At 46.0% G+C, this 15391-nt stretch overlaps 1 protein-coding gene across 1 annotated transcript in view; it reads right to left on the bottom strand.

Annotated features, from left to right (window-relative positions):
* The window catches only part of SFXN5 (sideroflexin 5), a gene marked incomplete at both ends in the record, with an annotated part of 102266 nt that overhangs the window by 41157 nt on the left and 45718 nt on the right, over positions 1-15391 (bottom strand). Inside the window, 3 exons of the mRNA XM_081999516.1 lie at positions 9644-9709; positions 10573-10629; positions 13117-13170. Of these exons, the coding sequence (XP_081855642.1) occupies positions 9644-9709; positions 10573-10629; positions 13117-13170 (177 nt within the window). The remainder of the gene's footprint in view (positions 1-9643; positions 9710-10572; positions 10630-13116; positions 13171-15391) is intronic.

Below are 15391 nucleotides of genomic sequence, written 5' to 3'. Positions count from 1 at the left end.
GACATGAATTTTAAAAGCACAGGAATTTTTTTTAATCCCTGTGGGTTTTTTTTCTTTATGACTATTAAGATTTTTGAAGCCTGAGAGATGGCTTTTGAATGCCTGAAGTTGCAACGACCAAGCCATTTGATAAAGGTCTAACCCTACACCTCTTAAACCAGTTCTAGAGCAGTGAATATGTCAGCAGGTCAAGCAGCTTAAGCTTCACTTAATTTGGACAGGGAATTTTTATTAAATAAAGGAATATTAGGAGTTCAGCAAGCAAGGTGGACACTGGTTGGTAGATGATGCCACCTAAACATCGCTGAGCAGCTCTCTGGACTTCATTAACTGCGTTGGTGAAATCTCCACCGATTTAAGGGAGTCAACTTTCCCAGGTTCCAGTAGCATTTGGGCAACCCTAACCACTGCAGTTGGAGTTGGCTGCTCCAAGTGACCTAGAAAGTCGATTTGGAAGGAGGGACTGGCTCCAAAGAGGCTTATCCTTCAACCCTCAAACCACCAGATTGCTCAATTAGAATGCTAATTGGATCCGATGAGTCCCATACAGCTGAACTGAAGAAAAGAGCATTAGGATAAGGAAGGAAAAAAATCATTCATTAGGGCTGAGAGGTGAAGATGGAGGCAGAGAGATGGAAAACTGGGCTGTTTACCAACTGGAGCTTTACCAAGTCAAGGAGAACAGAATGGCAGAGTAAAAGGGAAGGGAAAGCAATAACAATCCAAGTGGAGAGGGAAGTTAGAGCGGAGCAAGAGTAAGGAAAGGAGGAAACTTGAGTCACACCCAAGATGATTGCAGAAGCGATGACTGCAGTAGCCCCACAGTTGGATGCTTCAATGGAAGAAAATGGTGTAGCTCTGAGAAAGAAGCAAGATTGCAGGAGAGGTATGAGCAAGAAGAGAGGAGATTAATGCTGGTAATGAGACAAACTTGATTTGGCAGATGATGCAGAAAGGAAGATGGTGGAGACCCATGCCCAAGACAAGAGGCTGTTGTTTCAACATGGGAGTTTTCCATGCATCTGGATCCTGTACAGAGGCAACACCGCACCTTTGCGCTGTGGGGCTGGGCTGGGGCAGAAGGGCACGGATGAGAACAAATTTGCTGGAAACAAAGACACACCAGTGAAACTAGAGAGAAAACGCTGCAGAGAAGCACAAGGAGTTTGGAAGGCAGCAGTTGGCAAGGACCCAGCAGTTGCCATCTATTCCTGAGCCCAGAGGCAGGGTGATGGGCACTGTGCACCTCCCCAGAGCATACCATGTCTTTGCCCCCACTACACCAAAGGCTCAAGGCTGTGCCTTTGGGAAATGGCTGCTACAGCTCCAACGATTTACAGGCTCGATGAAGGAATCGCCGGGCTGGGTTTCCAGTCTGAGTGATTATACCACTCTCTTCTGGTGTCTTCTGGTATCTTGACTGATCTGTGAATCGTTAGAGAAGAGGAGGTGCAGGAATGGGAGCTTTTGAGCACAGGTATCCAGATTTTAGAGCCAAGCACTGCTTCATTTAAAAACTTTAAGCAGTTTATCACCAGCTCCTCCAATTTACTGCGATTTTCCTCCTGCTCCTGGCTCCCCGCCACGGTTCACCTCTGAGGAGGTGCCCGGCCATGCTCCATCCCTTCCCATCCCTTGCCCTACTTTGCACCGACTTCCTCTGGTTTCTAAGTGTTTCTTGACAGGCCTAAGTGGCGGATAGTCCTGAGGGCAGTGGGTGGCCTCCCATGCCGTCTCACGAGCTGATTACAGGCATCACACCAAATTCACAGGCTGTCAATGCAGCCGCTCCACACGGCTCACAAACAATTATCAAGGAGAAGGAGCTGGGATTAGAAAAATCCGCAGGGGCGCCTCCACCTAGAGAGGAGAGTGAAAAATTGCATCCGTGTGTGAGTTGTGTGCAATGAGAGCTGGGAAGGAGGAACAACCCATGGCCAGTAGCGCCGACGGCATGGGAAGGAGCAGGGTTGCTGCCCGTGCAAGGATGCTCTCCCTGCCCCAAACTGCACGCAGTCGAGACTGAAAGCTTGCTCCAGCAGGCTCCTGCCCTTCCTGAACATGGGGAAAAAAACAAAAATCAAGATCCTATTTTTTCAGTGCTCATGAATTTTGTAAGTGTAATGAGCCAGCCTGACTCTAATTTGTCTAATTAAAGTTCTTACATTCTCCTTCTAGCTTTGATTAGACACCCTCAACCATCACCTGGCTTTGTTTTAAAGGACAGAGGCGTAAATGTAACTTTTTATTATCCTCACTCCCCGGCATCAGAAGATTTACAAATCTGCGTAACGGAGCAAACGTACCCCTTATAAATGGTATCAGCGATACCGTTCGCTGAGCTGTGGGAGTCAGGGCTGCAAGGGCAGGTATTGCCGAAGCCGACTGTGACACAACCATTACAATGTCAGTATTATTTTACAGCCATAATCCTAGGCTTGAACAGTCTTCACTTCTCAGCTTCCTTAGGATAAGAAAAGTAAGATCTTTCTGCTGAAATCCTACACGGCCGTGAGAATGCCTTTGGTTGTAAGGGATGTTTTCAAGACAAAGCACATTTTGATTGTGCAAAGGCTAAGTCTTTTGGGAGGGAAATCCAGCTTGTCTAAAACTATCATTTTTGCAATGTCCATTTGTCCAGAAGCAGCCTCTGCTTTAATCTGATCTCTAAGACCCACACTGGACTCCTACACAACTTTTTTTTTTTTCTGATACAGCTAAATATAAAATTTAGGAGTTATAATTCCTGTGTAACCACTGTGCTTGACCAGTTCCGACTGCGGCTGAGATTCCTGCACGAATTATAATCTAAGAAACCCATGGGAATACAACCAAAAATCTCAAAGACAAATTGCAGTGTTTCAAGAATTCAGAAGCTCTGCAGAAACCCTACAGTAACAGGTGTCCCAAACGAGCTGTATTTTCTTGGAAATAACATCACCAATGCTTCTGTACAGAAGAAAGTTGCCCCAGGATGACTTACTAAGACATTTGCATCAGAGAGGAGGAGGGATGTGAGTCCTGGAGCCTCTAGGTTTGAGTTTCTGCGCTGAAGAGCTTCCTACATCAGTCCCGACACCAAGTCATGTAGCTTCTGTCTCTGTTTCCCAACCATGCAATAGAGCTGAGCGCCCAGCCCAATCTCCCAGGGGCACCCCAAAGACCTGCAGGGGCTCCCACACAGCGTGCTGGAGGCTACTGTAGAGCTCTGCCCTTTGCTCCTGTCCAAGTGATCTAGCTGCATTTAACTTCAGCAGATTGTTGCTGGTTTCTTCTTTGAAATCCTGTTGTGGGCTCGTGGGGGGATTCGCCTTCAGTGTGCAAGTAGGCAGGAACAGCTGGAGGGACTAACCTCCACCTTGGCTCAGCTGGTTGCCACCACAGACTCACCTAAGGCATCTTTTTCTTTGCGCAAAGCCACGAAGCATTCGCACACTCCATTTCTGCACAGCCACTGCAGGGACAGGAGGGGTGACAAGCAGCTGAAGGGAGGTAACATCTCCAACTGCTGCAGCAGTTCTCTGGATGAAAACGTATCCAAACCCACAAACCAAGATCAAGAGTGTCAGGGGTCCTAAAAATGATCTGTGCAAAGCTCTAGACTAGTAGGAATGGTTTTTTTCCCTTGCAGTTTTCCAAGGGGAAAAAAGTATCATGGGATACCTCAGCAAACCAGATTGGGTCATTAAAACTGGCTTGTTTCCCTCCAGTTTTAGCCTACTTTGTTTCTATACATAGTCAACTTTAACTCCATATACTTTCACAGTTTGTGAAAGAACCATAAGTAAGCCAGAGCATCACTAAACCATACTGGCGCTGGTTCCCTACCTCCACTGGTTTGCCCGGAGTCAGGATTTAGGGTCAGGGCACAAGGAGGCACTTTTCAAATGGAAAGACCTGGATCTGCCTGTAAAGAGACACTTTAAACACCCTCCTGTATGCCGCGACCAGCAGTGACTCCAAGGTGAGTCATTAGTAGCTGATAGCACCAAATTTATTAATGGCATTAATCACCTGATTTTTTTTACCCAAGGTTACCCAGTAAGGTAAGCCAAAAGGAAACATTCAAGTCCTAGGCATGCACATTTTAAGTATATAAGGATATATACTTATATTTACTTTTATATATATAAGATCACTACAAAATATACAGCCTGGCTGGCAGTCATGGTTACAGGACATTGCATCTCTATCTTTTATACAAAAGAAGACAAAACACCTACTTTTGTCAGAATTTAGCTCAGGTTGCTAAGTGAGAACAACGTATTTATTTGTCTCTGTACTGACAAGACCATAAATCCCAAACTTGCACTTAATAAAAACCTTCTAAGAAGTTACAAACCCTGATATATTTGAAAGGGGAAGGAGGGAGCCTGGCTACCTTATTAACTGGGGAAAACCCCACCATCTCTCCACTTAAGAGGTGCCTGATCTCTCACATGTTTTTGCTTCCCCTTTCATCGGGGGAGAATCAAACCTCTATCACAAGTGGGAAGCTCCATGCCATCGTGCCTAGGCAGTCATGATAGACATTCCCTGGTTAAGTTACATACAACTATATACATAAAAAACACACTCTGTATGCCTGCCAGGCTTGCTGCGGTCTAATTAGAGCCCATCCTGTCAACAGGGGAGGACAATGCCAGCAGTACCGATGTACGTGGTACCTCCAGGGTACATGGAGTGGACAACAGATGGACAACAAGGTAATGACCTGGGCACCAAGCTGAGTGACAATACACTACTTAACTGGGAGACGTCAGAGACGTGGCCAAATGGCATTGGCAGAAGAGAGAAACCCCTTGGAGAGCCTGCACGGGGTCTTCAGTATCACAAGGAGCAAGATTTGGAGCCGGTCTTGGCAGAACCTGAAGCCGTGATTGCAGAAATTAAAAACCTGATGCATAAAGCTGTGATCCAAAGGCTACGGAAACCAACGGCAGTAACACCACTGCTGGCAGACGCTTCAAGGAGGCGTATGGAGAAACTCAACGACTCACCACCATGGGCTCCAGGTCAGGCAACCCCTGGGCTAACACCACCGGTCTCTGCTGGTCTCAGCACCAGTGACAACCCAGGAACCAGAGCGGCTGCTCACAGCTGCTGTCCCAATCTGGTTTAATTTGCAGGCATTTAATTGCAGCGACAGGAATTACTTCTGACCTCAAACTGAAGTAACAGTTTAAGGCCACAGGGCTGAGTCAGAAGCAAAAGGGATCTGCAATGCAGCAGCAAACTGAGTTTGGATCTGAAATTAAGAAACCTACGTATAAAATATTTAAAAAACAGTTATTAACAATAAAATTAGTTTTGCTTACATAGCTTTTTTAACCTTTTAAAAGCATGATAAAATTAGCAGAGAGCAAGAGTGTGTGTGTGTGCGTCTGCTGGGAAGGTTTTCTGTATAATTACAAGCCCTCTGATCAGTATAGCTCTTGGCGCTAGAATATTTGGGGGGAGAAAAAAAAACCACATTTAAAATATGCTTGGTCTTTCTTGAGTCTTTTTACTACTCTCTGCCTTTGTTTGCCTTGCTTAGGAAAACCAGCTGGTATTAATTGCGCTTCGTACACCACCATCATGAACAGCAGCCAGATATCAGAAAATAAGGCCTAATCACAGGAATCCACTCAATTGTTTAAAAAAAACACAAGACAATTACCGCTCAGTGTTCGGAAAAGCAGAAAAACGAGAACAATCAAAAGAAAAGGCAGGAAGGAGGCTGCCGTATGCAGAACATGATAAAAATAAACTACAATCACAGAAGGAGAAACAGAAATCTAGGTTACTTAACGGTAATCAGACTCCTCTAAACATATTGTCTGCCACAAGCGAAGCTCGGAGATGTCGCACGCTCGCGCAGAGCGGATAGCCCAGGTCTTGACACGTACCTGGTGGCAGAGATGGGGTAGAAGTGTCACGTAAGAAGTTAGAGATGGAAGAGATCTGTTATATCAGCCTTTTCACCTCTTTTCCCATGCTCAGTCTTAAAATTATACCTTCCGCTGTCTTTGCTAGCCTTAATTCAAGTGATTGTTTCGCCTGAGTACTGCACTGAAGAAGAGATAAAATTCTGGACCTGGCATAGCTTTCCTTGCCTGAAGCTACGCTGTGAACTCTGTTGAGCTGGGAGTAGGTGGGGAAAAAAAGGAATATTGGGGGGAAAAAAATGAAATATTGAAAAACATTGAAAAACAGAAGATTGATTCCTCAAAAAACTCATCCAGATGTAGCACTGGATCTAAGAGAGAAGCGTCACCTCCCTGACAGCAGTTACTCTCTCTCTGGGAAAAGAATCAGGTTATTTGCAAAGATTTGCTAAGACTTCTAGTTTAATTGCAAGAAGCATAAAGTCAAAATCTGCTCCTCTATACCCATGAGAAAGCAATTTGTTTGTCCCTCTCATTAGATAAAGACACGGAGGGTGAAGACGATGGGAAGCACAATCACAAGTCAACTGATCTGTCATTTCATGAGCCTTCTCCCCGCGTCGCTTGCCAACTGCAAACATGGAAGGGGTTCGCTTTAATTAATACCGGGTCTCAGCAGACCACTGGAGGCAGTGGCACTTGTTTTCAGGTCATCTGGTCCTAATGGGCTCACACTGGGAGGTGATTTGTTGCTAACTGACAGCAGAGATCAGTTAATGAGGGCTGAGGCCTTACAATCCAACGTAATGAACCTCAGGGCTGTTCCTATATTATTTGTCATCATCGTTTAAAAAAAAAAAACAAACCACAAACAACTGCTCGAGGAGATGCTGGTTGTTAATCCAGATATTTACAATATAAAAATCACTCCCTGCCCTGCAGGATTTTCTCTAGGCTGCTGTACATCAGGAATTGAGCATGCAATAAGTGGTGCTACGGATATCGGGACACAAGCTACTCTGTGGTAACACACACATCGGTAGGGTCCCCAACAGCTCGTCTACACGGGGACATCGGTGCACAGCGACCTCATCACGTTTTTGCACACCTGATGTGCCACAGCACGCTCCACTTTGGAAGCAGACCTCCTTCCAACATCAGGAAGGAGACGGTATCCATGAAGGCTGCTGCCCTCCCTGCTCCCCCAACCACATCGATGGATCTAAGGGAAAGCTCCTGCCTCCCCGTAACCATATTCTGGCCCTCGGAGCACCAGAGCTACAAAACCACTGCTATTGCAGAGCTCATGGCACTCTTTGCACACGCTGAGGGCATCCCAGTGGAAGCCCAGTCTGGTGGAGTCACCGTGGCACTTACACAAGAAGGCAGCAACACCGTCTCGGCATCCACACCACTGAAGGAAGACTTCCTCTTGCACAAGCTTGAAATGCTGTAAGTACAGAATACTGTGGCATCATCTTCCCTCATGGTGCTTTTAAAACTGTCCCCGTGATGGATAGCCAAGGTGTGCAAGACAACCAGGCACTGGGGCTCGTGCTGGAGATGCACCTACAAGTTATGTGGACAGATAAATCTCAGCATCGTTTCAGCTCTTCTGCATTGGTTCAAAGCTTGTCGCTCTGTACAGACCACCAGCTCCTTCACCACCAGGGAGTAAACGGTACAACTAACGGAGGCATAGACCACCACGGGATGAAGAGCTGATCTACCACCAGCAGTCTGATGAGCCACCCCCATGTCACCAGCGGTGACAGCCACCTGGTGTACTGCTGGTTTCACTGGTGGTTTACTCTAATTTCTTTTATCTACAAATCCTGGTGTAGTTTTTCACATTGCTCAGAGAAGAGTGTTTCTCACAGCACCACTGATGATCCCTTCTGCACTCTAAACCTATCATTCTGCTTTAGCTCCTTTGCAGTCAGCCTAGGAGCTACCAGAGAGTTTAAAGACCTGCATCAGCTGTCCCAAGATTGACATCTCTGCTCGTCACCCAAGCAGTTTCCTTACCAAAGCCCGTCAGCTTCTCAGGGTAGCAAAACTGCAAACATCACTTCTCCGTGTCTCCTGGCCTTTATCTGCCTCTGTTGCCAAAATGGAGAGGAGCATTAACGCCAACAAGGTGGAACCAGTCATCATCCCTCTGCTGTAGCCGCACTGGGGGTTGGAAGGCAGATTGTGAGTGGCAGCAGTACATCAAGCTGGAGAGCTTTGCTTTGCTAATTCACAAGGTGGAAAAAATTCTGAACTAAGGACCAGTGAGGACAGTCACGCTCTCCATGCTACACCAGGAAACAGTGGGCAGACAATGGCTGCTAATGGAAGCGCTGAGGTTGGTGGGATGGGGACTCAAGACTGTACTTCCGCTGCAAAAGCGTGGAGCTGGTGTGGACCCATCTTCATGGGGTTATGAAGTGTGGGAGCTCACACCAAGACAAGGCTGGTTAATTCTGCAGTGAGGGGATAACACAGAGCAGCAGTGCGGCAACCAGCGAGCAAGCCAAGCCAGCACTATGGAAAACTACCAAGCAGAAGCATATCCAATAAAATGCACAGCTTCCACTCAAAACTGCAAGGCACTTCACCAACTCTACACCCTTTGCTATCGCTGGTGCAAAGCGGTCTGGCAGCTGCAGAACACAGAGATATGCCTTCTGCAGAATTTCTGCTGCCCACTGTGGACATGATGTGCCAAACCGCTCACTGCCAGCTTCCAACCAGGAGCTCCTACCTCCATAGTTTTCCTAACGATCCACAGCCTGCTCTAGACAAATGTTTTACCTTGTAAAGACATCTAATCAAGCCCATGCAGCTTTTTCCCTGAAGGTGAATTGGGCAACCTGGGTACAAATGGCGTGGTGAGCAGGGTGAGTGTTGACCTCTTCCCATGGCACAGTCTGTTTGCAGAAAAAATGCCTGGAAAAGGATGCCTGTGGCTTGAGAAAAGGGAAGAAAGTCTTGGCCAGAGGAAAAAAAAAGACAAACTGTCATGGGATCTTTAATGTTTCAGTAGAAAATGTACAACCATACATTTCAGAGGCTTATTTGAAAACCCAACATAAGAAATAACTTCCATAAGTTGCTCCTGAAAAATGTACCTGCTTCCTTGGGAACTAGCTGACCCTGCTAAAGATATCAACTTGTGCTTCTGGGGAATCCAAGTATTTAAAAGCCTGATGACTGCACCACAAGACCACAAATTCAGCAACTTTAAAAGCTCCTCTGTTACAGATTACTTCAGAGATTACTTCAACACCATTTCCAGCTTGAACGCTGCCCACAGGTGAAAGACGTCGTTCTGAGTGCTGCGGTTCTTTCAGTTCAAGGAGCTGATGCTCCAAGGGAGTATCTCCAAAAGCCTCACTCTATTCAGCATGTCAGCTGTCGCACCATCACCCTGCAGCCTCAAAGTCGCTCTTTTAACTTAGACTAGGCTAATGCACCACCAGTTAATGCACGTGTGGATAATCTGAGTTCACCCAGCAGCAAAGCCACGGTGCAGAGACCCAGGCAGTGCACGGTGCAGGATCTGCTGGAAGCCATCAGTGGTAGAAGTCTCCTTCTGTTGAATAATTTGGGCATGCATGGACAGAGACACCTCATGGTTAAAATATTTTCTGGTTATGTAGACTGAATTCTGTCAATTAAAAGATAAACACGCTTGGCAATCCAAACAAACATCTCAAAAGCACTGCAGTGCTACTGTAAGGGAGCAGTTACTTGGTAGTGAAATATAGATATAAAGCGTTACCCACTGCTATTGAGACAGCACTTATGACAGCTCCCAAGTAGCCCTGGATGAACTTGGATGTCGGAGAAGGCTTTGGAAAGAAGAACAAAACATATTTTCAATAAACAAACTTCTGGTTATTAAAATGCAACCAAGTTTTTTTGTTTTGTTTTCGTTTTATTTGTTTTAAACCAGAGACAGGTTTAATTTTGTCATATTGTTCTGTGACACATGGTCTGTCATCTAGCAGCGGCAAAAGCAAGGAAAATTGTAGCCTCACGAGCAAGGTTAAAGGGAATAGAAAATTAATTGGCATCATAAAATTATAATAATAGCAGCTTAAAGGAAATATGTGAATGAAAACCAGCAAATGGCACAAAATTAGCATTCTTATACACTAGTGATGAACCCCAAACTCTCCACATTAAATATTTGTCTTTGAAATGTTATCTCGATGAGCTGGATGGTTTCCAACTCAGCTTCCCGTTTAGAGCTTCCCACATCCCAACATGGGATAAATGAAGGCTAAAGTGATGGAAGAGAGCAGAAACAGCCCCACCACTTCCCAGCACTATTGCTGGTAGAGCATATAAAGTCCTTAGGAGACAGCAGTGTGATCATGGAGTCGCCTTCTGCTATCCAAAAACTCAGATACCATTTTGGTTTGTGCTCATTTATGTACCAAATTAAACCATTTCATACCAGTTAGAACTATATACTGGTTCAGCTCAAAAGCACTGAGCGTTACTTATGTGCCTCAAGTGATTTTGAGATCCTCATGCCATTTGCAGCCGAGGTTTAAAATGGAAGTCTACACAGTAGAATGGCCAATCTATAAATTCATCACAGTGCCAACTCCGGAGTTTCTATTAACAGTGAAGAGACAAGACTTATGTTTCCGTGTCAAAACAGACCTAACGCGCTGCACGCGCTGCATATGTTGGGTCTCCTCACCTTTGTCGCGTTGCGGTTTGCATAGTTGACGCACGCATTGTGGCTCTGATTCAACCACTAAAGAGGAAACAAGAAGAGACAGGCATAAACATAACTTTGAAAAAAAAATCTAAAAAAATCGATAAACGTGGGAGTGCGGCGCAATAACTCATCTCCCTTCGGACCTGCTCGCAACTTGCTCCCTCTTTTCGAAGGCTTGTGCATACCCTACGTCTACGCTAACTCCCTTTGAAGCGAGGGACAGAAATCCCAAGGCACCCAGTGCACGGAGGGCGGCTCTGCTCCCCTGTACGGTTGATGTGCAACTGCTCTCCTGGCCCAATCCACCTCCACCTAACACCTTGGTGCTACTAGTCTTTATTTTCGCCAGTACTAAACCCATACTGCTGTTAAGACGTAGCAGTAAGCCCAGCAGCCAGTTTGTCCGTCATTTATTAACCTCTGTGGTTCTCAAACTGAGGGTCACAGGAGGCTTCAGCTGAGGAACAGGAGATGAGCAGATGTAACATCTTAGGGATGCGGATGCCACTAAACTGGTATTTCTTTCCACAACGTTTTGGAGCAGGATTTGTCACCAAAACAGTGTGGTAGCAGCTGGGGATGAGTAGCACCATGCTCCTAAAGGGTTTTACCCACAGCAGCTGCTGGCAATATAAAGAAAATGGTAGTTTCTGTTCCCAAAATACCACGTTCCCAGTTCAGAGCGTGTCAGAACTGGACTCTGCTCCAGCTGTGGCCAGAACTGAGGTGTGGGAGGGAATAACGGGAGGAGAGACAGAGTGAAACGAGGCACTGAAACATGGGGATCAGCCCAGTCACTGCCAAGTCCACCGCCCAAGAGCATGTCTGTCCTGCTGACCAGCTCTCTACCTGGAACTTCAGACCTAGCAAACCCCACTTTTTTGTTTTCTTGAAATAAAAAATAATAATTACAAAGTCATCTTGCCAATATGTGCTGCAAATCTGCCTCAATTTTCCAGATGTGGGGGTTTTTTTAACCCCCACAGCTCACATCTACATTAGCAGGTCCACAGGACCAGGCTAGAGCTAACCTGAGACATGTACATTTTGGGCATCAGCAATATCTACTTCCCAGTACAAGCCTGCTCCTAGAGGACCTAGCGCTTGTTAATGCAGTAATACTCATCGTCCCTAAATCCTATGCTATTTACTTGGATAAATCTCCTTTTCAGAGAGATGTAGACAGACAACTTGTCCTTTATCTAGAGTTTAAGCTGTCTCTAGGTTGAAGACCTCCCCACTACCCGTTTCTTGACTCCATCGTCTTCCCAGGCAGCTGCCTGACACCCTCCTGAGCTTTTTAGGCGATGCCTCTCTAGGTTGCTATTCCTCCTACTTGCATTTTTCAGAAAGGGGTGACCCATGTGCCCATCCCGTCAGCACGAATGGTGGAGGGAAGAGTTTGAGAACCACTTGTCAAGCGGCGGTGGCCCACGTGGGCTTCAGTTGTCGAACTTGCCTGCTAAAGCCTCCCTCGAGCCGGTTCATTTCAGTTCGGCGTATGAAATATTCTTTCTAGTTTTAAAAGGATTCCACCCTTTTAAAGCCGAAAGCTTCTTCCAGCTACAATGTGATGGTGGGAATAGGAGCTCTAGATGACTCCAGCCACTGTCCCACTCCCAGCGTGTAAAGCCACATGGCCACAACTTAAGCTAAATACAACCAAACCACAAGTTACTGGCACATACCAATATATTCTCGGTTCTGCAGTCTTTCTAACATACTAGGCAGATCCCATTCTGCTTTGATATTTCTTAACTGCATAATTCTCTATCATCACTTGCACTGTAGACAATAAAAAGGCATTCGCAACTAAAAGTAAGTCTGAAAATAACTTGTTCTTTCATTTAAGTTAGTGCTGAAATTATACTTAAGTGGTGTGTTTACTATGGATATAACTCATTCATGTGCACACTTCCTCCCCTTACTCTTAATTCCCAGAATTTTCATGGGAAATAACACCAACACCTCCCTACACACGTACTTTTTTCCCCAAAGCTCCTGTAGCATACTGATCACAGAGGTCTTTGCCTTTGCAACGCAGAGCTATTCCCGACATTCCTGGGCACGGGGCCCCCCCGTGCCCCCAGCCCTGCGCACATGTTCTACTTCCAACAGGAATTCACCAAGGAAGATCCCAACTACTTGACAGGGTGTCTTCAAAGCAGCAGATGTTTGATCTTAAGGAACATTTTCATGGAAGTACACACTGTGTAGTCATTTACCTGTACAAAATGGGTCCAAAAAGCTGATTTTGAGATCGCAGGCTATTTCGCATCTCCCTTGCGATGGCATAAATTGCCGGGTGCTGGAAAGCAACCCAGTAGTTTGCTTACAGCCGATTCCTGACCTACCAAACCTTTCCCTGATTATATCCAGCCACATCATCTCCCCAGTAACTAAAGCATTGTCAGTGCAGAAAAGTCATGTGCCTCAGTTCGTCCTCTAGACACAAGTCAACTGTTGCTTTCCCTTCCATCACGTTCTCCACCCATGCAGTGCATGGCGGCAGACGAGCGTTACCTGCCAAAACACAGTGGATGCCAGCGTCTGGTTGGGCAAGAGAAGACCAACAACCTGCAAGAGAAGAGATTTTTCTCATTAGCAAATGCATTGTTGGTTTGATCTCAGTGTTCTTCCAGGCGAGCAGACAGCAAGCTTATTTCTAATGACTTGAATAAATTATCTTTATTTACGGCTTTATTTCATTGTAGTTATGGAACTTCCCTTCAGCCTATCATCTCTCAATTTTCCAGTGGTGAAACTGAGTAACGTAGCTGCCTGTGAAAGCTTTGCATCTTTAATTATTGCTTGCAACACACCTCAAAAAGAGTCTGTCAGCAGATACCGTCCAAAGATTAGTTCATTAAAAAATAATCAATACTTTCCGGAGTATAACTCAAACATTGTGTGAATGCAAGAGTTCAAAGTTGTTACTATTGGTAGTGAAGAGGGTTTTCTTATTTTCCTTTGGCTCATTTGCTGTTTCAAGCACAAGAAAGAAGTCAAATTTGAACATCTGAAGACAGGAGTGCCACCTGGAAGCACATGTGCTCCTGCTTGGGAGCCTAAATTTTGTTTTAAGAGAAGAGAATTGTCTATGTGTCATACTCCGAGCTGTGAAAACTCCTGCTTGTGTTATGGGCTCTGGCTGACGACCGCTGTCTCCCAGAGGCTTACGGCAGCCTGTCCCAGCACAACTGGCCAGATGCTGCCCGCTGCCGTGTGAAAGTGTGATGCCACAGGCTTTGCGAGGTCACCCACCGCAGCACCCAAGGCTGCACACGTGTACGTCGCCTACGCAGTCCTGAGAGCATCCCTGGGACACGTTTCAACATAGCACATCGGCACGCCCTCCACAGGTCTTTAAAGGCCCCGTCTCTCACCCACAAGGCAGCACTGCCAGACTCCTCCCTACCTTGGTTTATGGCAATCTTTCCTCTGAAAGCGTAAGAAGCTGAAGAAGAGGAAAGGGACGCAAAGCAAGGGGACTCTCAGTGATACACCCAACAAACACGGACAGGAAGATGAGTTCCTGGGTAAGAAACAGTTAAGATGAGATACTTCCTAACATCATTGCCATCTTCTCCCCTCCTGCACCTGAAAGGCCTGATAGTTTCTGAAGAAGATGAGCTGCTTGTTGCAAAATCACACTCACATCTTTGTTAAGGGTATAAAGACTGAACAACCCCCTTTAATTCCAAATACATTTATTTTCAGGACACTCATGTGAACTGAAACATCTCCGAGGCATCTGGGCAAGAAGGCTGTGAGTTCGTTAACAAACTCAGACCATCTCCTGCACCATTTTCTTGACATTTATTCTTAAGAAGCTGAGAAGAAAGAAAACTTCCCCATTAGAGCAGGGAGAGCTGCTGCAAGGAGGGACAAGCTAAACCCGACTCTGCACATCTGCAGCAGCATCAGTTGAAGAGGAGGCAACTTCTACGCTTAAGGACATAAGAGAGAAATAACAACAAACAAAAGGGTAATAGGGTGGGGAGGCCTGCTTTCATTTACATCTTCTTTCCTTTCTCCCCCTCCTCCTCCAGCTTTTCCTCCTACAGCCTTTCGTGAAGTTATAGCTACTTCGTACACTGGCCGAGCGCCAATCTGTGCAAGTTACACTAATTTACGGCTTCCATTCAATATGCGCATCTTGTCATTAATTACTCCGTTGCCGGTCTTAGCCAAACGAATTCAACAGGCGATGAACCTCCTCACCCCAGGACTGACTTACACCCCTGAAGCCAGTGGGCTAATGAGGCTCTGGAGGAGAGGGAAGACTGCAGGCAACTACTTACATTGTCAGCTGAAGCTGAGCGCCGAGAAAAATAAGAGAGGAAAATAAATAAATAAAAAAGAGCACCCAAAATCTGTATGACTGAAAGAGGCACGTTTAAATGCAAACTCTCCATATGTGCAAGAGTCTGTCAAGAAATGTACAGTTTCACTTTTAATTACTTTCAGGGGAAAAAATAACTAAGAAGGAAAACAAAATAAAAAAAGCTTCTAAAAGTACCAGCTACAAAATTTAATTGCCTATCAGGTGTGAACCGGCCCTTTGTGGCCCCAAAGCCAGGGCTAAAGCCACCGCTCGGTCATCTGTCGTCTCTGAGCAGCCTCGCAGCGGCGCTTGCACTACGAGTTCTCCTCTTGCAAGCCCCACGTCCTGCCTCGTTCGGCAGCAAGAGTCATCTGCGAGCCCATGCTGACACCAGGGTCTCCTCGATGCGCTTCGAAACCTCAACAAGACCTCCACCCTCCCCCTTTTTAAATAGCTGGGGGAAAAAATGGT

The sequence above is a fragment of the Phaethon aethereus genome (genome assembly GCF_964289735.1).
Source record: "Phaethon aethereus genome assembly, chromosome: 4".
NCBI lineage: Eukaryota > Metazoa > Chordata > Aves > Phaethontiformes > Phaethontidae > Phaethon > Phaethon aethereus.
Note: the sequence above shows the minus strand (reverse complement) of the source record. Positions and strands in the feature narration are given on the sequence as shown.